Below are 27492 nucleotides of genomic sequence, written 5' to 3' on the forward strand. Positions count from 1 at the left end.
GGGAATTGTCCGGAGTTCAAGGTGCCATGGTAGGGGCCAAGGTGCCATGGGACCACACCTGCTTTAATTTTTTTTCCAAGCCCAAAACACTGAGCTTGACACTACGGGTCCACAAACAATCGTCTTCATGTTCTTGAGTAACCTTTCAACCACTTTCTGAGAAGTCCATGGATCACCCTCAGTCCATGGATCACCTCTAAATCTTCTTTTCAGAAACATGTTTTTCTTAGATACCTCAACTCTTAGAAGAAAACATCAAGTCTAACCTTAGCACAATGTCTCACTTAATTGACAACAAAGACTAGGCCCTACCTGGGTTCTTATCCAGGTGCTGAATCTCAAAATCACTATCATTCTGTTCATTTACCAATCAGTATTTATTAAACACTTACAATGTGTCAGATGCTTATTCTGTTCACCTGGAATGAGCAATGACAAGGATGTACAGGTTCCCTGCCTTTTTGATGCTTACGTTCCTGTAAGGATTGATGGGAACAAATAAGTAAAAAGAAGACTATGCAACTAAGGTGATTTCTGATAATAAAGAAATGTGATAGCGAGTAAACACAAGACGGGGCCTGCCTTTAATGGGCAGCCAGAGGAGGTCTTCAGAAGGTAATGTTTGGGCTGAGATGGGAGAAGGAATGAGAAGGAAGCAGCCGTGTACAGAGCTGGGGAATGAGCATTCCAGCACAAGAGGACAGAGGTGCAAAGGCCCAGAGACAGGATTAACCTTGGCTTATTCAGGGGCGCCTGGGTGTCTCAGTCAGTTAAGCATCTGCCCCAGGCCCGCCATGTGAGGCTCCCTGCTCAGGGGGGAGTCTGCTTCTCCCTCTCCCTCTGCCCGCCGCTCCTCCTGCTTGTGCTCATGTGCATACACTCTCTCTCTCTCTCTCTCTGTCAAATAAATAAAATCTTTAAGAAAAAAAAAAAAACAACCTTGGCTTATTCAAAGAATACAAAGAAGGCCTTGGGCTGGAGGAAGGGGCTGCAGGGGGAGTGCAGAGTAGTAAGCAGGGGTGTGGCAGATGAAATAAGAGTCTGGCAGGAGTTCTATCACTACAGAGCCTTGTAGACAATAAGGAATTTAGATTAGACTTTCACACAACTGAAATCCATTTGGAAGGTTCAAAAGAGGGGAATGCCGTGATCTGATTTCCTTTTTAAAAGGACAACTCTGGAAGTTGTGTAAAGAATGGATGTGGTGGTGAAGGGAAGCAGGGAGACTTTCAGTAGACCGGAAGCGAGATGATGCGGCTCACACTAGAAACTAGGCTGGTGGCGAGAGAGATGGAGAGAAGTGGATGGATTTGAGATGGCTTTCGGAGACAGAACTGATTGCAAGGATTATTCAGACCCATCAGTCCAGGATCATCCCAAAATTCGTCCATGAAGAACAATATTTCAGGAGGATGGCCTATAGCATATGCGGATCATCAGTTCATCTACAGCACTGATGTTCATGGGCCCTTCGAGGTGCCTCTAGAAATGGGGCCGAGAGCACGAGGAGGAACCTGGGAGGGTGATCCAGATATAATCCCTCCCCATCAAAGCATCTCCAAGTATGCTGATTACATCACCAAGGATAACATCTGCAATTTCATTGGAAGAAATTTTTATGTTAAAGCCAAACTTTGCAAACCACTACTGTGACAAGGCAGAGTCTAAGTGGCCCCAATAACCATTCTCTCTTTCCTACCAGAAATAGAGCCATCACAATTTTTAGCCTTCACGTGGCTACGCAGCTAGAGACCACATTTCTCAGTCTCCTTTGAAGGCAGATGTAGCCTCACGACAAAGTTCAGGCCAATGGGTTTGGAGCACAAGAAATATGTTTAACTTCTAGGTCATTCCTTTAAAAATGAAACTGCTTATTCTCTTCTTTCCCGTTTGAGCTGCCTAGGAAACTGATGCCTGGAGCAGTCACGCTGGACCCAAAGATGGAATCTAGATGTTGAGAATGGCAGAGCCTGCCCACTAGCCTGGGTCCTTGGAACACTGATCTCTCAGAATAGAGCTATTCACCACTCTGAACTGCCCACCTACCTCTGGACTGGTAAGTGACACAGAAATATACATTGTATCTTCTTGTTTCAGTGGTACAGCAGCTTAGCATATGCCCAGGCAGAGCCTCAACAGCCAATGTATGATCCATCATGTCTCTCGTTCCCTCTTTTGCAGCAAACTGAAATATGCCAGGGAATGGCCTCTCTACTGGAGTAAAGAACAACAGCAAGGAAGGCCCCAGACAACCCAGGAGTGTGAATGCACAACAAGTCTGTGTTGCTGTAGTTGTTGTTTTAGGGAAGTTTTTATTACCGCAGCATCACCTGACCTATCCTGACTAATACACCCTGGTTGAAAACAGCCCATGGAATTTTACATATTTACCTGGTGATCCTAATATGCAGCCAACATGGAGAATCACAGACACTTGTGGACCTTGTATCAGTGGCTCCCACATAATTGCTTTTATTGAACTGTACTTCAGCATGATGAGGAATATTATCTCTACATTGAAGGATAATTATAAGAAACAACTCTAGAATTATGATAGTGTGTCACTTCACGGTTTAACCTACTGTCATACACAGCGCTGACTCTATGAAAACAAGGGACAACTTTCTCTCTAGTCTCAGCGTGGGAAGTATTTGTGCTTTTTCTAAAGAACAACTTTATTTTTATTCTTGGATGTTGTAAATCCTGTAACTGATCTTGCTTTCTTCTTTAGGTAGTTCCTATGAAGGTCAGAGTCAAACTTGAGGCTCCCAACTAGCAAGTAACTAGAGTTTTGCTGGCACACATTTTGTGTACTCAGCACACATTCTTACGCTTATTTTCTCCTTAGTTCATTTTATTGGCTTGTGATATCATACGAGCTAACGTAAGTCATTTCTAGAACAAGGCAGGATATAAATATATCTTTAAATAATAAATAAGTAGCATGTGCCACTGACTGGAAGAGAGAAGAGAAAGAAAATAGTTAAGTGCACCAGCTTACCCAAGCAACTTGAACACATGAGATCTGTTATAAAAATATCCACCGATGTCTACTTATTAAATAGTTAATATGGGTTAAAAACAGAAATTCCTGCCTTATTTATCAAAAAATGGGAACCCAAGCTGAACTACGTATGCTAAACATTATACCCCTGAGAAACTAGGGATAAGCAGGAAAGTCAATATTGAAAGCTCCTAATGCAGTGTTTTCAAATGATATAAATCAATCTTGCGGTTCAACTCACCTTTAGCAAAGTTTCAATATGGCAACTTTTGTTATTCTTTATTACAGATTTAAAGCCCCATTAGCTACTTGCTCTTCCTGGTGGCTGTAATAATCATAGCACCGGGAGCTACACCACTCCACAGCTGATTTCCTCTTAATAGCCTCCAGGATGCACATCTGCGAACCATCTTACCACATTACACAAATACTTCATTCCTGACAACCCACTCTATTCTCCACATATCCTTTCTTGTCACATGCATATGCTTGAAACCGTTATAAATTCCAGCTCTATCCCAAATTATCTTTCCTCTTGTAAGCTTCTCCAGATCATCTCTTTGTTACCTTCTAAAAAGGATATCGTCATCTAATACTTTCAATAATATTTGATATTGAATGATCCTACGTTTTATGAGTTCATCTCAGCAGCTAAGTGACACAGGATAACTGCAAAAACTACAGAATACAGTGGTTTCTAGCACGATGTACGAGTTGACCACACACAGCTGCAGACGCAGACATAAAGTCCTATCATACTAGAGCTTGAAGGAACCTCATAGGTCACTAGTCCTCCCCACTTAAACCCCCATTTTGCAGACAGAAAAACGGAGGTCCTGGGAAATATTAATTCAGTAGTCATTCCTGTATTAATACTTGTGTCCCAGAAATTCATTGTTGAGTCAGTTATTTGAAACTTGGTATATATTTTCTCATTAAGAAACAATGTTACACGGGCACCTGGGTGGTTCAGTCCTGGGGCAGATGGAGAATAATGTCTTTTCCCCAGTGGGACCCTACAGAGAGATGCAGGCCAAAAGTACAGAAGCGGGCTTTACAAGGGACTCTTGGACATGCAGGGCACAGGAAGCTCTACCCAAGTGCCCAGGGGACCAAGTGTGACCCAGAGTGGAGGACGTCTGGAACAAGCTTGTTCAGAGAGGCTGAGGAGCATGGTGCTGTGTGTCACCTTCTAGGTTTTGCCTGACAAGCAGCATCCTAGCTGGAGGAAAGCAGTGTTCTCATAGAGGCAGAGCGACTACAGCAGGAGAAGCCTTCCTCAAAGGCTGCGGCAGCAGACATCAATGAGGGACAGAGCTGTGAGCACCCGCTGGACTCCCAGAAATAATGGACAAGATATTAGGAGGCAGGTGTTGAGGTCCTATGTCTACCTACACGTAGGAAAGGTGAACAAGCAAAATGCGGATTATTAATGTTGATTCCTTACAACTTCTCCCGCTCCTCCTTCCTCTTGTCCCACACATGGTACCTGTCCACAGAGACCCACAGGCTGGTGGCGCCTGGGGACATCCAGCTTACACAAAGGAGAATCTAATAGGTGAACAGACAAAACAGAAGGCCAGCGAGGGGTGCCTGGGTGGCCCAGTTGGTTAGGCGTCTGACTCTTGGTTTCGGCTCAGGTCATGATTTCATGGGTCGTGAGATGGAGCCCTACATCACGCTCCACGCTCAGCAGGCTGTATGCTTAAGATTCTCTCTCTCTCCACACCTCTGCCCCTTCCCCCGCTTGCACTCCCTCTTCCTCTCTCTCAAATAAATAAGTAAAGTCTAAAAAAAATAAGAAGAAGAAGAATGCCAGAGAAGGCGATCTGGAGCCATATTGCAGAGCTTTGTAGGGAAAGGTTCTAGAGGGGTTTGACAAAGATCGTCATCACGTGGAAATGGTGAGACCTTCCTCAAGGAGAAGGAATGGCATGACTGAGTGGGTGGTGGGGAGAAAGCACGGTTTGAGTCTAAGTCTGGGTATGTGTGCTAATAGCAAGGGCAGAGGGGACAAGTTTAGATGGGAAAGTGGGGGAAACTGTGAGAAAGGACAGACTCAGGGAGCCTGAGGTCTTTGTTGGGGAGCACGTCTGCTTTGTTGTGGTGCACCTTTAAAGGATGGGAAGATGAGCCCATTTGTAAACAGTAAGTCAAGCTACAATACTGTATGAATGACTACAGCCCCTGAAGACTCCTGGGAACAAGCATATTTTTCAAATAGGCTGCTCGTTAACCCAAATCATTTGAAACTGCTTGGACCTCAGACAGTGGAGGAAGAAGTGCCAAAAGCCTTCGGCATGTTAAAACAGGTATTCTGGGGCAAAAGAGTCCTAACAGATGCAGTTCCAGAAGAAAGCTTAAAATGGACCAAGTTTGATCCCATTCACCCACCCTCCCACCCTGCGCAGGCTCCCTGTCCCGCCCCCCGGCTCCCCAAGCCCACCTGAGGGCCCGGGGAAGTTTCCAGGCCACCCCTGCCTCTGGACAGCCGCTTCCTGGTTCTTCTCAACTGCAGGAGCCACAGTTCCGTGAAACACCAAGAGCCGTTTTCTGCTGCTGCCCGTGCTTTAAACAAGGCCACAGTCATGGTGGGAGGTCTATCCAGGTGGATGATTTTAGCACATTTATAAATTGGATATATTTAGGTTTTGCCTGCTTACGCTTTTTAAATAACCTGCGCATCCACTAAAAAAAATAACACTAGTGAACGTACTTAATGCCACCGAATTATACACTTAAGATTGGCTAAAAGGGTAAATTTCCTGTTATGTATATTTTACCACAATAAAAAAAATAAACATAACTTTTTTAAAAACCCAATGTTCTTCCTTTTTCTTTTTCTTTTTTTTTTTTTACAATTAACACTTTTTACTCTTCTTATGTAGAAATAGTAAACAAAATACTTGGAAATACAAAATTTGCATTTTACTGGGTTAGTTTAAACCCTGAAGATCTCTACTAATGTAGAAAGAGCAATAGTAATAATAACACCCATGGTACAATTACCCTTATAATGTGTATTTGACATCATTTTTATTGATATTATTTGGTTTAATTTTCATTTTATAGGATCAAAAGAAGTATTTATGTTAAAGTAAATGAATATGACAACCAATACCAAATGAAAAACTGAGCCTTTCCTACCAGAAGTTCTCCCTATAGCACGGAGACCAAAAGAATAAAAAAATATCCCCCAAACTAAAGCACCCCTCAAGCTTTCTGAAATTAGCAGAGAATATTTGCAGCTGACCTATTTCTCTCCCACACGACTGTGTTGATAATTGACTTTTGTCCCCCAGGGAAGTGCTCAAATATAATTGAGCAGCACCTGCCACATAGAGAGTACAGTTTTATATACCCAATAATTCCCATAAATATTGTACTTAACTTGGGACTCAAGCACTCTGCTTTCTCCTTAATTGTATCTCCCAAGGAAAAAATATTATAATTACCAAAGCTGAGTTATTATAAACATCTAGATAAAATTTAGAAGTATTTTGGATTATAAGTATCCAAGACATTTCTCTGATGAAAAATTATTGAAAATGATGGCAGTAACTACTCTTATTGCTCACTTTTTTAATCCCAGTGATCTCATCCTATTATATAAATCCCCTTCTATAGATGAGAGTCACTCAGTTTTGTTCAATCCTGATGACAAGGAGGCCAAGATCAGGGATTTGATTTCCATGTGGGTCAAATAGTTTTACTCCCCCACAAAATTCAGCTTTATGACCTGAGACTGTAGCTCTACAATGAATATAAATATGATCTACCCTATTCAATGCCATGACTTGAAAAGCTCTCTGGAACATAGAGTTAAGGAAAGGCAAGTCCCTATACACACGTGGGCCAACATCTGCACATTTGGACCAGGGGCACAACTTGAAACCCTCAGGGTGGTGTAGAGAATATGTTAATGAAAAAAAACTGAAGCCAGTCACAAAAGATCACATTTTATTGTATGATTCCAGTTATATGAAATGTCCAGAATGGGCAAATCTATAGACATAGAGACTAGTAGATTAGGGGTGGGGAGGAGTGTGGAGAATGACTGATAATGAGTACAAGGTTTCTTTTGGGGGTGATGAAAATGTTCTAAAATGAGATTATGACGATAACAGAGTACAGCCTCTGACCTCCTGAAAGAATGACTTCCACCTCTCTGTTACACACACGCACACACACACTCAGAGGCCAAATAAGAAAGTCATGTCTTTGGACATTCTAACCCTAACAGTGACCATTTTACCCACCTGCTTGAATGGGAAACATAATCAGCATGTTGAGTTCTTGACACCCAGCACTGGGCCATTCGAGAAGAAAGTAGAAGGGTATGATAAATTCATCTACATAATATGCTACTATGCATTTCCATGACTGCTGGTCTTTCCAACACTAAAAAAGAAATTGCAAATAAGTTTTCCTAAGGAGTTTAAAATTAGTATTATAATATAATATAGTGAACACTACAAAAAGTCACCATTTCTAGTGATTTTGACAACCCAGAAAAATGCAGATTCTTTTTAGGTTTATGTTTACAAAATACTTCTCTCAAAACAAACACTACTGCCACAGCTATTAAACTGCAGCCCTGGAGGAAGATGCCTCCACCAACAAAGAATATAAAATGAGAAATAAGATAGGCCCGGCTTGCCATCCAAATGATTACGTGAAATGATGAGAGAGATTCAGGAGATGTCACAGCTGTACAGCCCCATCTAATTAATGCTTTCAGGACAGAAAGCACAAATGCTGAATGACATCCCTTCAGAGTCAAGGAATCACCTCTGCTCTGTGCATGTGTGTAATAAGAAAGGACATGCTCAAGAAAATAGGAAAGTTTGCAGACGGGCACGTTTACTCCGGTGAAAATGAGCACTATCTTCAAGGAGTTTCAAAGCCAGCTCTATATTCCAGCCAGGTGTTCATGAAACATCAGCCTCCTCTGGTTCTGAAAGCAGGTTGCCATAGCACACAGCGTATCATTATTGTTACCTGAAAGCCCTAAAACTATTCCCTTAAAATTGAATAATTTAGCCTTCGCATTAATTTCGGCTTCTAGCTCTAGTCCTACCCCCACTCCCTGCCCCAGTTTACGTGGTTAAAGCCACGTACAATTGCTGATGTGTTGCTCCGTAGTCAAGTTCGTAACAACTCTTCTAGAACGAAGGGTGTTGTATTCTACCTCAACGTTCTTCTGGGTCACAAAGTACAAGGGCATACAACTGTGTGAAGCAGGGCAGTACCAGCTGCTCGGATCAGAATGTGTTTCTATAGGGGTTCTTTGTGGGTAACAGCCTAGCTCTTCTCGAGACTCAGCAATTTACTGTATTCTAACCTGGAGAAGTACTATAAAGACAGTGTGTGACTGGGGAGGGTGCAGGAAATGCTCCACACGGCCCCACAGAGGAAATATTGGTGCAACACCCTGGGTTCAAAGGGAGTGAGAACCGTCCAGGGCCTGTCTCAGGCACACCCTGCAGAAGGACAAACTCAGAGGATCCATGTTGCTGAGGCCTGTAACCCATTCTTGGCACACACACTCCTGCTGGGAAGGAAGCTCCAGCAAAGAGCGAGCAACAGAGAGGATGGCACTGTTCTAGGAAACACTCCGCTCCAAAGTGTTGCCTAAAACAAAGCATGCAGAGGCCAGACAGCAGAATGGGGCCGGCATGCCCCTCTGTGCACATGCCTGCAGACATTTCCTAGAGTCTTCAGTGAATCTGAGTGAACTGCAAGCCTGCTCTCCCTGGTTAGGGCTGATGCTTTCTCGGAGTCTGAGCTGCAGAAATGAGACCAAGAAATGGCCAAACTAGGAAGAAGATAAGGAGTTTGGCTAATGCTACAACATCAGCCAGAAAAGACGGGTCAGAACTAGATTGGCTGGGCTCAGCTACCCCAACTGAGCTACTTCTCAGTAGCTACAACTCAGTAGTCTACAACTGAGCAGACTCACCAGAAGCAGAGGGACTGGTTTCTACAATGAACTACACCACATGGTTTGACTCAACCACATTCTCTTTAGTCCCACCCCTGCTTTTTCCCTTGATGAATGAACAAGCAGTCTTTGCTCCTTAATACCCGAGGACAACACTGTCTGGGGAGGCAGCAGAGTCATTAAAGAGAGAGAGCCACAAAAAAACCAAGGTCCTTTTCAGCTTAAGTGTCCACACAGCATCCTATAACTTTATAGAAAGATTAAAATTTCAATCAAAATTCATCTAAGTTTCAATTAAAAAAAAAAAAAACTCACCATCCTAAACTGAAGGATAAATAGTTCTTTATTTTACAAAAACGAGACTTTAGGGAACTCTGTGTGCCAAGAACAGGGACTTGGAGAAAAGCACAAGTGACTGGTTCACAGGTTAGCTGCCCAGGAACTGGATTTCTCAATGAGGAGCACGGTAAATTCAGTTCCATGTATTCCAGCCCAAGAGCGAGAACAAAGCAGTTGGCCACGAGAGGCAGAGTTCTTTCTTGGTCTCAATTTGGGAAGATGCATTCCAGATAAAATTCACACAGGAAATAGGTGTGAACTTTTCCCTCAGGTTCACTGTAACTGTATTATCCCACTTAGCCAGGAAGTTTACTTACAGAGCAAGTAAACTTCTAATTTTGTTAATGAACAAGAATCATTATTGTCTTCCATGCAGTTACAATATAGTAATGGTTGTGCTGGTCCTGTCCCCTTTCCCTCAGATTCATTCTCCCCTTTCTCTGTGCTCCTTTCTATCTCAAGAGGGCCAAGGGTCTGCAGGCTGCTTCCCAGGCTCCCAGTCAGCCGGTTTCCAGCTGGGCTCAGCCAAGGGCAGGTGCATCAGGAGACTGAGGGCTGGCTGGGAGGGGACAGGGGCAGAGTATTCCTCCCCATTCTCTGCCCTCAAGTGGCTTCTTTAGTAGAAGCTATATATCCTCTGAGTGTGTGTGTCTCTCTCTCTCAGTAGAAGCTATGTATCCTCTGTGTGTGTGTGTGTGTCCCTCTCTCTTTTTTTAATTGAGGTATAATTGACAAAGAACATTATATTCATTTTGGGTGTACAACGTAACGATTCAATATTTCTATATATTGCAAAATGATCACAAGTCTAATTAACATCCATCACCATACGTAGTTACACATTTTTTTCTTTTGATGAGAACTTTCAAGATCTATTCTCTAAGCAACTTTCAAATATGCAATATATTATTAACTATAGTCACCATGCTATAGATTACACCCACCATTACTTACTTATTTTATAACTGAAAGCTTGTACCTTTGACCCCTTCACCCATTTCACCTATTCCCCCACCCCTGCCTCTGGCAACCATTAATCTGTTCTCTGTATCTATAAGCTCAGGTTTTGTTTTTTGGTTTGGGGAGGCTTTTTAGATTCCACATACAGGTGAGATCATACAGTATTTGTCTTATTATTTGATTTATTTCACTTAGCATAATGCTTTTAAGGTCCATCTATGTTATCACAAATAGCAAGATTTCATTCTTTTTATGGCTGAATTACACACACACATATATATTTCTATATTCACACACCCCATAACTTTTTTATGCACTCATCCATAGATGAACACTTAGGTTCTTTCCATGCCCTGGCTATTGTAAACACTGGCTGCAATGAACATGGGGTGCATATATCTTTTCAAGTTTGTGTTTTCATTTTCTTCAAATAAATACCCAGAAGTGGGATTGCTAAATCATATGGTAATTCTATTTTTAATTTTTTGAGGAATCTGTATGCTGTTTTCCACAGTGGCTGCACCAATTTACACTCCCATCAACAGTGCACCAGGGTGCCCTTTTCTCTACATCCTCGCCAACACTTGTTATTTTTTGTGTTTTTATTGTAGCCATCCTAACAAGTGTGAGGTGATGCCCTCTGTGTTTCTAGCTCCCACAAAACAATACACCAGGGGCTCCAGCATCTACCAGGTGACTCTGGCCCTTGGGCTCCAGGAACAGTTTCCTTGTCCTGCTAGCCTAGAGGTCACAGTGGCTTCCCGCTGTCACTAACCCAAAAGGTTAGCTTCCAACCTCTCCCATCACCTGTTTAACCATGTCTCTACATTCAAGTCCCTCAGTTGTAAAATCGCAAGTAGTTTTGTTTCCTGGTTAGACTCTGGCTAATACAATGACTACTAAACAAACAAACTTACATGAACCCACGCAAACAAAAATTCCATCTCCTGGTAAAATTAGGGGAAAAACTACAGTCTCAAGATTCTTCAGTTGTTGCTTTGTTCTTCACAGTAACCATGTAAGTTAAGAATACTTCCACGATCAGGGGCGCCTGGTTGGCTCTGTCAGTTACAGGATAGACTCTTGATTTCAGCTTGGGTTGTGATCTCAGGGTCACAACATTGAGCCCTGCATCAGGCTCTGCAGTGAGCGTGGAGCCTACTTGGGATCCTCTCTCTCCTTCTCCATCTGCCCCTCCCTACTATGCACTCTCTCTCTCTCTTAAAAAAAAAAAAAAAAGAATATTTCTAGGATCTAAGAGGAATAAGCTCCATATGTCCTTTCATGTGTCCACATTTCTGTTTGTATGTCTGTCCTGATTTTTCAGGGATGAAGTGTGTTGTGATGGAAAAACTGGAGAATCTGGGTAAGGTCCCCTGTCTCAGTTCTATTACTACTTGATGTGATGTCGGTACAGGCTTTATGTCCTTGGGTCTTCTCATTCATCTGAAAATGAGGAACTGAAGTATTTTCCCTCTGCAATGTCTTCCTGTTCTAAAATTTTGTGATTCTAAGTTTATGGATGAATTTTGCATATATACACGCCTCTAGGCATATGATTATTCTTAGAGCTATGCACAAAGCATACACCTTCTGTTGATGAATCTGCATTTTATTGGAGAAATGTATCTCCAAATTATAACCCAAAGAATTTTTTGCCAGCTTGTTTTATTATAGTATCAACTTAGTAACTAAATATGTTTTCAATCTCTAAATACAGAGTGGGTTTACTGAATTATGATCACAATCATTTGATTAGCATACTTAAAAAAAGCCCAAGGTTCTGTGATCTTAAGTAGATGGCTCCAAAGATGGCTGCAATAATAATATGTTCTTTTGTAAGGTGACCTTGCTACACCCCATCAAAAGAGAGTCTATTTCCTCTCCCTTTGAAACTGAATTAGCCCTTCGTTTTGATTTAGAGACTATAACAGAAGCAATGTCATGTAGCTTTTAACAGTAGGTTTTACAAAATCTGTAGCTTTACTTCTTGGGATGCCCCTTCTTGGAACCCAGCCACCATGCTGTAAGGAAGTTCAAGCAACCGTGCTGGGAGCCCAGGTGGAGGAAGACTGAGCCCCCTGCCAAAAGCTCTAGTCGAGTTCTCAGCCAGCAGCCAGCACCAACTGCCAACCACATGCGTAAGGCTATTTTAGATCTTTCAGCCATGCCAGTGCCCAGATAACACCACACACTGGTCAGCACACTGAAATTAAAAAAAAAAAATTATTGTTGCTTTAAGCTGCTAAATTTGGGGAAGTTTTGTTAGGAGGCAATTTCTCCCCATTAAACACAGAGTTTGATATTAGAGCAGAACCCCATGCCTAAAATATATCAAGCTAGTCCTCCATCCATCCATTCCTTCATTCATTCAAATAAATATTTATTAAACATCTACTATGCTAAATTCTGAAGATACAAAGGAGACCAAATGCAGACCTGTCCCTGCTTATTATCTGGATGAGGGGACAGATATTAACAGAGAAATCTAATTATTGAGAACTGGCAAAATGCACTCTGGAATGAGGTAGGTGGTTAAGGAACTGATGTCATCACAGAGATGAGAAAAGTAAGTGAAGACTAGGGGTGCCTGGCAGGCTCAGTTGATGGAGCATGCAACTCTTGATCTCGGAGTTGTGAGTTCGAGCCCCACCTTGAGCGTAGAGATTACTTAAAAATAAAAAATCTTTAAAAAAAAAAGTAAAGATGAAACTTAGGTCTCAAGGAAGATTACAAGTAGGCAGAAGAGAGAGCAAGAGCCCTCCACACAGAAGGTTCAGCATATCCAAAGAGCCTATGGCAGAAGGAAAGATGGTGTGTTCAAGATCTACATCCAAAGCTAAAAGATCATGGTTCAAGATGAGGCTGGAAACTAGTAGAGGTCAGGCTTTGTAAGACTTGCAGTCCTCATAAGGGCAGCCTTAACAAGGAGAGGTCAACAGACCAATCATACTCTGATCAAATTTTCCCTCTGAACCCCCGTGGAGAGAAAAATGGGAGTAACCTGAGGACTCCATCACACAAACTCTATGTGCAATGACACCCAGAGTACTTCAATATTCAGTGCACACAGGCATTTTGCCCACACCCTCATTCCTTGCTACACTTCACTATATTATGTGTATATACCTATGTCTCCTTAAGTAGATTACAAAATCCTTTGGGTTCAGGAGCTCTGTCTCATTCATCTTTTCATTCCTCTTTTATAGTATCTAGCACAGTGCTGGGCACACAGCAAATGTTTAATAAGTGTTTCCTAAAGTTTTAAAACATGAATAAATAGGGGCCCCTCGGTGGCTCAGTCAGTTAAGCATCTGCCTTCGGCTCAGGTCAGGATCCTAGGGTCCTCTGGGATCGAGCCCCGAGTCCAGCTCCCTGCTCAGCGGGGGAGTCTGTTTCTCCCTCTGCCCCTGCTTGTGTGCACGCATGCGCTCTCTCTCTCTCTCTCTCGCTCACTCTCTCTCTCAAATAAATAAAATCTTTTTTAATAAATAAATAAATAAAACATTAATAAATCCACTCACAAATGTCTGTCAGAAGTGATCGCCTAGGAAAAAATTCTACAGGCTCATTTGCAAAGCCATTCCAATGACAGCAACATTCTTAAGAAAGTCTTGCTGTAAAACATCATTCCTTTCCTGTTGTAGCAATTCTTGAGTTTCATCCTCAGTGAAGACGGACAACAGTCCATCACATTTCCAAAGAATGCCTCTGTGTACACTTTGAAGATCATTACTGGGTCACCCAGCTCTCTCTTCTTACAGTGGCAAAATACTTCATCTTCTCACCTTTCCTCAAAGAAACCATTTAGTTGTTCCCTGGATTCATTCCAAAATCTCCATCCCTCCTAGATTATGGAGGCCAGCAATCGAGGAGCCCACAAAACAAGGTCAAAGATGCCTGAAGGACTTTGTGAGCAGTCCACAGAGCAGAGGCAGGCTCTTTTTCTCAGTTTGCTTGTTTTCAGGCCAACTCACATGGGCACACAACACACACAAACACTAAAACTTTTTACCAGTTTAAAGAATAAACAGTTTTACTAGGTGAGTTTGCCAACTGTCCTCTGTTCTTCACCACCAGCCCTGTCTTACACATCTGATTTGACATACCATTTTTTTGTGGGAGGGAACACTTTCCCTCCCTAATTTTGTAAATAATATGACACCAGAAATGAGCAGCACTATTTTGCTGGCATTCCCACTATCTTCATCATGTGTGAAGGCACCACACAGACTATGAAATATCACCAAGAAATTCCATCCCTCTAATGTATCAAGAATTCAAAAACAATAAACCACTGGTCATTCTACAAATAATGAGGCTCTAATAACATAAGCAGCTGTTGTGCTCCTTAAAAAATATTTTTTTGGCACTCAGGTGAAAACTCTTCAATTTTACTTCAAAAAATACTGTTAAATTCCATTTGCAATAACTTTTCATCTCTTGTCAAAGAAACAAAAATCCCTCAGTTATTTTTATTGTAGCCATTATAGAAGTCTATATTATGCCATTTAAACAAGATCGTGTGTAAGATACTTACTGAGCTGTAAGTGCTCACAAAAATTATGTATTATTTTTGCACAGAAAAAATAGGAAGATTGTGTATATAATGCAATTATACCTAACTCCTAAATTTAAATTAGACCATTTTATTAAATCAACAAATCCCAGTTTCAGAAAAACTAATGAAATATATTTGTTCTAAAAATGTGCATTGTTTGGGGTGCCTGGGTGGCTCAGTCAGTTAAGCCGGTTAAGCATCTCCCTTTGGACTGTCTGCCTTTGGATCGGGTCATGATCCCAGGGTCCTAGAATTGAGCCCCACATCCAAGCCCCACATCCGGCTCCCTGCTCAGGGAGGAGGCTGCATCTCCCTCTGCCTGCAGCTCCCTCTGCTTGTGCTCTCTCTCTCTCTCTCTATCAAATAAATAAAATCTTAAAAAATAAAAATCTGCATCATTTAAATTACTCCCAAAATTATTAGCATGCAATATTTTACATTTTTAAGACAATACATAGCAACACACTTAACAAGAACTTATAAATGGATTAATCTCAATCATTTATTGGAGTAAATTGAGGAAAGAATAAGAATATTAGAAAAATATAGATTGTTTTGTTTGTGGCTGGAAGAGTAAAGCATTAGTGAAGTGATAGTGTAGATGAGTTCAAAAGTTTTAGTCAAACAGTTCACAGAATACACTGCTGTATAATTAGTATTTCTAAGAATTTGCAACAAAAAACACTACCAAAAATAGGCACCTACAAAATAAACATCAACAAGATCTCAGTCACATAAGTCAAAAATTTTTTAAAGGTGAAGAATGTCTTTGCTTTATCAAATACACAAATGACCCAAGCAAGCATTGCAAAGGAGATAGAATGCACTTTTAGAATGAATTCAGGATCTAAAATATATTTATTTTAATAATGCAAACGCTTGGTGTTCACTGAATTAAACAGTAGTAGTAATAATTTGTTTCCAGAAAATGAATATCTGCATAATAAGTATTATCTAAATATGTTTTATGAACCCTTTAGAAGAAGTCTGAGTCCAATTTTGAATCTAAAACCCATTTGTCGTGGACAATCTGTTTAAATTGATGATAATCACTAAGGAAACACACCGCAGCTGCCATCATTGGTTAAAAACACATTACACAATGTTCTGAGTGACCTAGAGGGAAAAGAACTTCCCAAGGTCATTCCAGCAACCCACAGCAGAGCCTGGAATAAAAGCGTCTTGGGGCGACGACCAAAGTATTCCCAAATCACCCGGAAAGCACACACCTCCACAGTTTCTGTTCCAAAGAAAGATCAAGGTGATTCACTTTTGCATGATCTCGCTAGCACCCAGCACCTATGTAGAGATGGTTTCATTTACAGCACATGGGCAGTACAAAAATTAAGGACCAATCTCCTATGTCAAGGTGAAAGAGATCTAAGCATTCAGTGTAACCAGCGATCTTTAGCACACAGAACACTCACTAGAACCACGCAGAAGGAAACAACCACGAAGAAAACAAACACTAAGTGTAGTACCACCCAGACCCCGGGACTGAGTGCCGGCCTTGGCTTATTTTGATTTAACCAGATCTGGGCAGTCCTTCCCTAGTTAAGCGAACCAAAGAATATGTCCCAAGTGACACCAAACTTTCTGTTCGAAGTGTCTTTCATTTGACCAGAGCTTGCAGATCTCTCCCAAGACCTAGACGGAGAAGAGTGTTCGAAATAGGGCAAAACAGCAGAGACCACGAACTCTCAGCCAGATCAAACCATGTGCCGGGCCCCAGGGGCTCTGGTTACTCAAAGTCAAGTACACGACTTGAAGACGTTTCTCCACACACAGAAAGCGCAACTAGAAATACTTTTCAGTCTTCAATTCAATATCCCTGCCCTAAGCCACGTCTCCACCAACTTGCGTCCGCACGCACGAACTTCCAGGGCGGCGCGGAGCCGCCTGGCCGCGAAGACAGCGCGCAGGGGGCTGCAGAAGAAGGACGCAGCGAGAGCGCCGGGCCCCGGCCGGAGAGAGGCGCGCAGAGACGCGACCCGCCGCTCCGGCTCGTGGGGGCAGCGCTCGGCTCTCGGACCCCCGCGCCCCGCACCGGGCCTTCTCCCCAGCTTGCCCATCACCGCCGCCACCCCCACCCCCCCGCCGCCTCCCCGAGTCCGCCTCCTACCTGTCTGAGGATGAAGCTGGTTGAAGTGGTGCTGCCATCGGATCTTTTCAACCTGCTCCTCCGGGTCGTGGTGCCTCGGGCCACCTGGACTCGACACACGGGGCCAGAGAGAAGCCGGTGAGGACCGAAGCGTGGAGCCGGGCGACCACCCCGGGCTAGAGTCCGCCTCTGGACCAGCTCCCGGGGGTCTCCCAGAGCCCGCAGCCCAGTCTCCTCCGCGGTCCCCACATACAGCCTCTACCCCCACCCACCCACCCACCACAAGCCTCGACGGCTGAAAAGATGCCCGGGAAGAACAGCCCGCGAGCACCCACCACATCCATTAACAAAGACTCTCGGGGTGCGGGGTCCGAGTGCCCGGCATCGGCTGGGGAAGGCTGCGGGCTCCAGAGCGGGAGCGCTGAGACCGACGAGGTGAGGAGGAGGAGGAGGTGGAGGAGGAGGAGGAGGAAGGGGAGGAGGAGACAGAGGAGGAGCTGGAGGAGAGACGGACGCGGAGGAAGGGTGGGAGCGCGGGGCGGCCGACTCCCAGGACTGGGGGCCCCGCGTGGCCGGCAGGAAGGCGGGGCGCGCTCGGGCCGCCGGGGCGGGGGGGAGCGGGGAGGGGGGCGGGAGGAGGAGGGGGTGGTACCTGAGAGGTGGGGGAGTGCGGCGCGTCGGCCCGCCCGTTTTTGGCGTAAGAGGCGGACATGGTTCACGGCCGCATGGCGGGTCGGTGCGCGGTGCGCGGTGGGCGGTGGGCGGTGGGCGGAGGGCGGGCAGGCACCCGGAGGCTCGCGAGCGGGAGGAGGGGAGGGCGGCAGGACTTCTCCAGCGGGCTGCGGGACCCGCGCCGGCTCCCGGCTGCCTGCCCGCACTTCGGAGAGCGCGACACCTTAAAGGGACCTAGGCGCTTCCCCCGCGCCTGCAGCGGGGTCCCGGGCAGCGGCCCCCGCAGACGGAGGTCCCGCGGAGGGGGCTTCTGGGGATCTCGCCTACCCGAGCCGGTGGGGAGAAGCGCTCCCCCCACCTAGCGAGCGCCTTACATCAGAGTTTTCCAGAGAATGAAGGGAGGGGGGAAATCTGGGATGGGGGTGGGAGGATTAAAATAGTCTGCACAGTTTCAAATGAGACAAAGGTGGCACGGTTCATGAATCAGGACTTGGGGAGGGACGCCGGTGCAATGTGGCAGGGAGTGGGAAGAGCCGACCGGGCGCGCGCGTGTGTGTGTGCGTGTGCTCGAGCGCGTGTGTGTTTGGTACACTGGAATTTTAACAGGGCAAGAAGTGTGTGTGTGTGTGTGTGTGTGTGTGTGTTTGTGTGTGCTCGAGCGCGTGTGTGTTTGGTACACTGGAATTTTAAAAGGGCAAGAACAAGAACCTTCCCTCCGCGACTTCACTCATCAGCCCACTGTGGTAAGGCATGGGGCTTTGTGGATTGTTTTTTGTCCGTGTTTTTGTTATTGTTTTGTCAACTATAGCTTCACAACCCCGAGCCATACACATGCAGGTGACCGCGGGAGACCCTGCCAACCTGAGTCTGATTCAGCCTCGCAGGAGATCAGCGTGTCCTAAGGAGTTTTGAAGGTCATGTTCGACCTGCCAAAAAGCAAGACTTGGCCACGTGCCTCCCATTTCTACGCGGATAGCTGATTTCAAGCGAGGAAACTCATCCTTGAAACCATACACAATCCGTGCCATTGTTGCAACCCTTGGTTTCCTCCTGCACATACAAGAGATTAATTTGAAATCAAATTAAGTGCAAACTGTGGAGAAGAGGAATTTGAAGTATTAAGAAGGGGGAAGAAAAATATATGAGAATTCAAAAATAAAGAGACCCGTTCATCTATAGTTACTGCATGAGAAACCCATCAATAAAATATACGTAGTATCTCAAACTGCTAAATCAGCCCTTGTCACATCACATTCTAGTATTATTTTTGATGGAAACTGCCATGTTTGTTTTAACTATTGGCTGCTTATTGAGGTCCTGATTCTATCTTAGCACCCACCAAACACTTCCTTTCCATTCCCGCCTTCTTCACTTAATCCAGACCTTCATTTCTTTGTACAGTCTAACTAGTCTCCTTGCTTTGGGGCTCTGCATGGGCGCATAGGGGCACGCGCGCGCGCGCGCGCGCACACACACACACACACATACACACACACACACTTCATTCCAACTACACACTACAGGCAAAGTCATTTTCCTAAAATCTCTGCCAAAGTCATTTTTCTTGAAAAAGCACTCATTGCTCTCAGCAGCCTGCAAGACAGGGTTCAACAACCAAGCTCCACTTCTCCCCCCTGCTTTTCTGGTCACCACTTCATTTCTTGCTTAATCTCTTCGTACAGACCTTCCAGCAAGCAGTCAGGTCTACTCATTATTGCTCAAGCAGACCAAATACAATCCCACTTCAGCAGTTCTGCCTTGGAATGTGTCCTACCTCCAGCCCACCCACCCAGCGGAATCCTACATTTTCCTCCAAACCTACCCCAGCCACACTCCAAACCTACCCCAGCCCAGACTTCCTACACAGAAACCCTCCCTGATCACTCCAGTCCTGGAGAGTTTCTCATGCCTATGAAAAACTGGAGTACTTACTCCCTGGGCATTTACTGTAGACTGCCTTGGTTTATTAGTTGTCTTTTTATGAAAATTGCCTAATTTCCAAAATAGATGTTTAGCTTTTTATCTTGTATTTGTATACCTTACATATAGTAGATATTTCCTAAAGTTTATGGGTAGTGGTATGTCTGCCAATGCAGAACTCCTTGCTTTAGTTACCATCGACTCAGTCCATCTTTAGTTCTGAGCCATTTAATAGCTGATATTTTATCTATGTATATAAAAATATGTATCTATATATATAGATAAAATATCTATCTATCTATATATATATATATATAGAATGAGTTATTATGTGGGCACCAAAATTTGAGTTTTCTGGCTTTCCACTGCCCATAGTCACTGACTTTAAATTATGAAAAAAGAATCTACAGCAGCATGACAGTGAGGAGCTCTCTGCATCTACCCTACAGCAAAACTGGTAAAAATTGTCATTTTTCTTTAATTTAAATCTCTGGAATGGTCCTAAGGGTACACAACAAATAAACATTTATTCAAGAAAATTCAGAAAGAAAAGTTAGAGTCTGTGGTATATGAACCAAGACCTGCTCCCTCCTTCCCTGCTTCCATCCAGCTCAGCAAGAGAGAAACTCCATTCCACACTGGTGCACCCTGGAACACAGCATTTCCTCTCCCATCAGCTCCAGTGGGAGGGTTCTCTTCCTTGGAGGGACAGGACATCAGCATTTATCATCCTGCCCTCACATCCTTGTTGCTGAGGTTAAATTCCCATCAAATACAGCAGAGAGAAGTGGGCTCCCTTCTTTGGCCCAGCCCCCACTTGTGGGATGGAGGCTCTACCTTTGGCACAGAGCCGCTGAGAATACTGGGGCCCTGGCTGCTCATGCAGAGGCAAGCCTGGAGACCTGGCATGCTGCCCCTCCCTACCAAGCACTCAGCTCCTAAAGGGGGGGGGGGGGTGTCACACAAAGATAGGTGCACCATTGTCCCTGCCCCCAGCACCAGGCATGAAAGAATGACGTTGGACCCTTACTTCATACCACATACAAAAATTAACTCAAAATGGACCAAAGATCTATATGAAAGAGGTAAAAATGTAAAACTATTGGAAGGAAACATAAGGGTAAGTCTTCATGACTCAGATTTGGCAGTGGATTCTTAGATATGACTCCAAAAGTACAAGCAACAAAAGAAAAAAATAAATTGGACTTCACCAAAATTAAAAATTTTTGTACTTCAAAGGGCACTATCAAGAGAGTGAAGACAACCCACAGAACGGGAGAAAATGTTTGCAAAGCATATATCAGATAAAGGACTCCTATCTATAACATATATATAAGGAAATCTTACAACTCAGTAATAAAAATCCTATTTTAAAAATGGACAAAGAGGGGCACCCGGGTGGCTTAGTCATTTAAGCGTCTGATTCTTGATTTTGGCTCAGGTCATGATCTTGGGGTAGTGGGATCAAGCCATGCATGGGCCTCTACACTCAGCTGGGAGTCCACTGGGGATTCCCTCTCTCCCTTCCCCTCTGCTCCTCAGCCCCCCCCCCACCGCTCCCTCTCAAATAAATAAATAAATCTTTTTAAAAAAAGATTCTCTTCCTCTCCCTCTGCCCCTACCCCACCCCACCCCTACCCGCACCCTTGGGCACTCTCTCTAATTAATTAATTAATTAATTAAAAATGGGTAAAGAGTCTGAATAAACATTTCTCCAAAAAAGATATCCAAATGACTGATAAGCACATGAAACAATGCTTGACATCATTAGTCATCAGAGGAATGCAAATCAAAACCACAAGATACCACTTTACATCCACTAGGATAGTTATAATCAAAAACAAGTGTTGGCAAAGATACGAAGAAATTGAAACTGTAATACACTGTTGATGGGATTATAAAACAGTACAGCCACTGTGGAAAACACTTTTGACAGTTCTCAAAAAGTAAAACACAGGGCGCCTGGGTGGCTCAGTTGGTTAAGCGACTGTCTTCGGCTCAGGTCATGATCCTGGAGTCCCTGGATCGAGTCCCACATCGGGCTCCCTGCTTGGCGGGGAGTCTGCTTCTCCCTCTGACCCTCCCCCCTCTCATGTGCTCTCTCTCTCTCTCATTCTGTCTCAAATAAATAAATAAAATCTTTAAAAAAAATAAAAAAAAAATAAAAAAAAAAAAAAGTAAAACACAGAGTTACCATATGATGCAGCAAGTCCACTCCCAGGTATATAGCTAAGACAAATCAAAGAATATGTCCATGCAAAAACTTGTACAAGAATGTTCGGCATTATTCATAATAGCCAAAACTGGAAGCAACCCAAATGTGCACCAACTGATGAATGGATAAAAAAAAATGTGGTATATCTATCAGTGGAATATTGTTCTGCAATAAAAAGGAATGAAGTATTGATACATGCTACAACATGGGTGAGCCTTGAAAATATTACGCTAAGTGAAAGAAATCAATCACAAAAGGTTATATATTGTATGATTCCACTTCTATGCCATGTCCAGAACAGGGATATCTTTAGAGACTAAAAATAGATTAGGCTGGGAGTTATCAAGGTGGTAACTAAAGGTACAGGGCTTCTTCAAACTGAGGGTTGCTGGAGGGAGGTGGGTTGGGGATAGGCTAGATGGGTAATGGGTATTAAGGAGGGCACTTGGGATGAGCACTGGGTGTGGTATGTAAGTGATGAATCACTGAATTCTACTCCTGAAGCCAATATTATACTATACATTAACTAACTAGAATTGAAATAGAAACTTGGGTGAAAAAGAAAGAAAAAAATTTTAAGTTAAAAAAAAGGAAAAAAAAGTCCAAGCCTTCTTTTGTAGGTGAATAAAATGTTCTAAAATTGATTATAGGGGCACCTGGGTTGCTCAGTCATTAGGTGTCTGCCTTTGGCTCAGGTTATGATCCCAGGGTCCTGGGATTGAGCCCCTCATCGGGCTCCTGCTCAGCAGGAAGCCTGCTTCTCCCTCTCCCACTCCCCCCGCTTGTGTTCCCTCTCTCGCTGTGTCTCTCTCTGTCAAATAAATAAATAAAATCTTTAAAAAATAATAATAAAAAAATAAAATTGATTATAGTGATGGTTGCACATATTGTGAATATGCTAAAAACTACTGAAGTGTACACTTTAAAGGGATGAATTGTATGGTATGTGGATTCTCTCAATAAAGCCGTTATTTTTATATGGACCTAAATGTGAGACCTGAAACCATAAAAATCCTAGAAGAGAGCACAGGCAGTAATTTCTCTGACATTGGCTGTAACAACATTTTTCTAGATATGTCTCCTGAGGCAAGGGAAACAAAAGCAAAAACAAACTATTGGGACTATATCAAAATAAAAAGCTCTGCACAGCAAAGGAAACAATCAACAAAACTAAAAGATATCTACTGAATGGGAGAAGATATTTATAAATGACATATCCAATAAAGTGTTAGTATCCAAAATATGTGAGGAATTTATACAACTCAACACAAAAAAAATAATAATAATAATCCAATTTAAAAATGGGCAGAAAACATGAATGGACATTCTCCAAAGAAGACATACAGATGGCCGACAGACACATGAAAAGATGCTCAACATCACTCATCATCAGGGAAATGCAAACCAAAACCACAATGAGATATCGTCTCACACCTGACAGAATGGCTAAAATCAAAACCTCAAGAAACAACAAGTATTGGAGAGGATGTGGAGGAAAAGGAACCTTCATGCACTCTTGGTGGGAATGCAAACTGGTCCAGCCACTCTGGAAAAGAGTATAGAAATTCCACAGAAAGTTAAAGATAGAACTACCCTATGATCCAGTAATCACACTACTGGGTATTTACCCAAGGAATATGAAAACACTAATTGGAAAGGATATATGCACCTATGCTTATTGCAGCATTATTTACAATAACCAAATTATGGAAGCAGCCCAAGTGTCCATCAATAGATGAATGGAAAGGGGTGCCTGGGTGGCCAAGTCGGTTCATCATCTACCTTTGGCTGGTTCAGGTCATGATCCCAGGGTCCTGAGATAGAGCCCAGAGTTGGTCTCCTGCTCAGTGGGGGGTCTGCTTCTCCCTCTCCCTCTGCTGCTCCCCCTGCTTGTGCTCTCTCTCTGTCTCCCTCTCTCTCTGTCAAATAAATAAATAAAATATTTTTTAAAATAGATGAATGGATAAAGAACATGTGGTATATATGCAATGGGATATTATTCAGACATAAAAAAGAATGAAAACCCTATTTGCAACAACTTGCACGGATCTAGAGTATCATGTTAAGCGAAATAAGCCGGTCAGAGAAAGACAAATACCATATGATTTCACCCATATGTGGAATTTAAGAAACAAAACAAAAGAACAAAGAAAAAAGAGACAAACCGAAAAACAGACTCTTAACTATAGAGAACAAAGAGATGGTTACTAGAGGGGAGGTGGGTGCAAGGAATGGGTTAAATATGTGATGGGGATTAAAAGTACACATCATGATGAGCACTGAGTTAATGTATAGAACTTTTCAATCACTATTGTACACCTGAAACTAATTTAATACTGTATGTTAACTCTACTGGAATTTTTAAAAATTAAAAAATTAAAAAATAAAGTGAAGAGTTGGTTTCCCAGCTCTACCACTTAATTTTAAAAATAACTAAATAAAACTACGGCTATTAAAGATAGGTGAGAGTGTATGTACAGACTTAGACATCTAAGGTATATTAAGTGAAAAAAAAGGTTTAGAACCAAAGATCACATTTGTGTAAAATGATGTGCATGTGTATACACACACACTATATATATAGGGAAAGGGCACATTTTAATTGCTAAACTTCCATATAATACAAATATTTCACCAAGAAAAGCACTTAATAAGAAGCGTTTTTATCGTATGTACTTAAAATGCTTGGATATTGTTTAAAACTACAAAGCATGTTTGAAGTTTCCCAGAAAATTTAAATTATACTTGAGGGGGGGAAAAGCTGTTATTTTAAAAAATCTTCAGACTGTATAAAAAAGTAACTCAAAATGGATCATAAATCTGTGTGTGAAATACAAAACTATAAAAACTTCTCGGAGAAAACCTACAGGACTTTGGATTTGAAGACGAGGTTTTAGATGCAAACATGATCCAATCAAGTAAAAATTGGTATGTTGGGCTTTATTACAATTAAAATTTTTGCTCTGTGAAAGACTTTGTGAAGAAAATGAAAGACAAGTCATGGATTGGGAGAAAAATATTTGTAAGACACAAATCTGATAAAGAACTTGTAAACAAAGGTGCACCTGGCTGGCTCCAGTCAGTGGAGCGTGTGGGGCTTGATCTTGGGATCGTGAGTTCGAACCCCACATTGGATAGAGTGATTACTTAAAAAAAAAAAATCTTAAAAAAAAACCTTGCAAACAAAATATAAAAACAACTCAAAACTCAGCAATAAGAAAACAAACAACCCAGCTAAAAATGGAGAAAAGATTTAAACAGACACCTTACCAAAGAAGATATATAGATAGCAAATAAGCATGTGAAAAGATGCTCAACATCATTTATCATTAGGGAAATACAAATTAAACAATACAATACCATTATACTCCTCTCCGAATGGCTAAAGTTTTTTTTTTTTTTTTTTTTTAACTGACAGTACCAGTTGTTAGTATTAGAAGCAACAGGAATTCGTATTCATTAGTGATGGGAATGCTAAATGGTACAGCCACTTTGGAAGACAGTTTGTCAGTTTCTTAATAAACTTAGCATAGTCTTTCCATACAATCCAGCAATCATGGTCCTAGGTATTTACATGATTGATTTGAAAACTTACACTGCCTAAAAACCAGCTCACAAATGTGTATAACAGGGGCACCTGGGTGACTCAGATGGTTAAACGTCTGCCTTCGGCTCAGGTCATGATCCCAGGGTCCTGGGATCGAGCCCCACGTCTGGCTCCTGGCTCGGCGGGGAGCCTGCTTCTCCCTCTCCCTCTGCCTCTCCCATGCTCATGCTCTCAATCTGTTTCAAATGAATAAATAAAATCTTAAAAAAACAAAACAAAACAAATGTGTATCACAGTTTTATTCATAATGCCCAAAACTGTAAGCAACCAAGATGTTCTTCAATAGGTGAATGGGTATAGCGTGGTATAATCATACAATGGAATACTACTCAGTGATAAAAAGAATGAACTAACAAGCCACAAAAAGACATGGATAAACCTTAAATGTATATTGCTAAGTGAAAGAAGCCAGTCAGTCTGAAGCTGTACTTTAGGATTATATTTTTCTGAGATTCTAGAAGAGTCAAAGCTGTAAAAACAGTAAAAGGTCAGAGGTTCAGGAGGGGGAGTGTTGAATATGTGAAGCATAGCAGGGTTTTTTTTAGGGTGATGAAATTATTCTGTATGATACTATAATGGTGGATACATGATGCTATACATCTGATAAAACCTGTAGAACTTTCCAGCACAAAGTTAAGCCTTAATGTGTGCAAATTTTTAAAAAGTCATATAGGAAGTTGGGAGGTTCCAGGATGGAATGCAGAATGTAACAAAAGAATATAACTGTATTACAAATTTATGGAACAACTTCACTGAAGGAGACTGGGGGGGGAAAGGGTGGTGGCCTAAATATCTTTAGAAACTAGTGGAGTCTGTAAGACTAAAGGCAAAAGGAACTGTGCATAAGCACTCTACTCACATGCTGATGTTTCTGACTCGAATCCATTACCACATGGATCCTCCTAGCCTTCTCCCCTTACTTATCTGCAACTGTCCACTCCAACAGTTGAAAACCTGGCTCCCATCATCTGCCATCGATTTACTTAGATGTTCAATTCCAGTATATATGTATAGTGACTTCAGAATTGTTAACCCATACCTCAGGTAGTAACTTTATCAGAGGCAGGAGGCAGTAGAGGGGAGGGAGGTGGGGGGAGGGGAGAATTGGGTGATGGACATTAAGGAGGGCATGTGATGTAATGAGCACTGGGTATTATATAAGACTGATGAATCACTGACCTTTACCTCTGAAACCAGTAATACCTTATATGTTAATTAATTGGATTTAAATTTAAAATTAGCTAATTTAAAAAGAAACATCAGCATGAACTCAGGTGTAGCTTAATATAGATATAGATAGCTATATATGTTAGTCTACACATATTTTCTTGCTCTCAGCGAGGGCCTAGAAATAATAACATGTCAGTAACAACAAACACATTTAGTACCCAGGTCTTGGTTTCTAATACCATCCTCTAATAAAAGAAATCAGGGAACCTTGGAGAAATGGCTGATTCTAAGACTGGAGCAGGAAATATACAAGATGAGCCCAGAGTGTCTTATAGTGCCAGAAAGTACAGAACGCTTTCAAAACAAAACAAAAAGCACAATGACTGGAGTATGTCAAAGGGACACAGGAGCAAACTGAAAGAGCTCCCCATGGCCAAACTTGGAACAATTTGAGCAATAAAATAAAGTAGTATTGGAATCCATCCCAAAGTATAAAATAAGTATCCATGAGTCCTTAGTGATAAAAGTAAATGACTGAATAAATAAATAAATGAAAGAGAAGAGACAAGGTTCTCATGTGGAAGAATTCCAAATAATTTATGTAGATACTCCACACTTAAGGAAGGAAAGAATAACTCCCCCTTCTTAAGTGTGGGCTGCGCATTAGTGACTTCCTTCCAAAGAGTACAACATGGAATGGAGGAATTGGAGAAACTTCACAAACACTACCTCAGTCACGTGATTAAGATGAACATCCATAGTGAAGTCAGGTTGATAATACATTACCTTGATATCACACGAGGAGGATACTTTACCTTTGTGACCTTCTTCCCCCAAACCCCTAACTCTAACCAAGAGAAGACACCATACAAATCCCAATTGAGGGACAGTCTACAAAATATATGACTGGTACTCCTCAAAATTGTCAAAGTCATCAAAAACAAGGAAAGTCTGAGAAGCTGTCAGAGCCAAAAGGAGTCTAAATCAAAGACCAAGGGC

At 42.4% G+C, this 27492-nt stretch overlaps 1 protein-coding gene across 2 annotated transcripts in view; it reads right to left on the bottom strand.

The window, feature by feature from the left end:
* Window positions 1–17646, bottom strand: part of CACNB4 (calcium voltage-gated channel auxiliary subunit beta 4) — a 236566-nt gene extending 218920 nt beyond the window's left edge. The window contains exons 1-2 of one of the 2 annotated variants that reach the window (XM_036074678.2): window positions 17562–17646; window positions 16931–17014 (exon numbers count right to left, since the gene is read on the bottom strand). In XM_036074678.2, coding sequence (XP_035930571.1) covers window positions 16931–17014; window positions 17562–17621 — 144 coding nt within the window. In that variant the 5' untranslated portion in view covers window positions 17622–17646. Of the gene's footprint in view, window positions 1–16930; window positions 17015–17244; window positions 17408–17561 lie in introns of those variants that run through there. The other variant, XM_036074682.2, reaches the window with a different exon arrangement.
* Between the last annotated feature and the right edge of the window lie 9846 nt (window positions 17647–27492).

This window comes from Halichoerus grypus, chromosome 4 (genome assembly GCF_964656455.1).
Source record: "Halichoerus grypus chromosome 4, mHalGry1.hap1.1, whole genome shotgun sequence".
Classification (NCBI taxonomy): Eukaryota; Metazoa; Chordata; class Mammalia; order Carnivora; family Phocidae; genus Halichoerus; species Halichoerus grypus.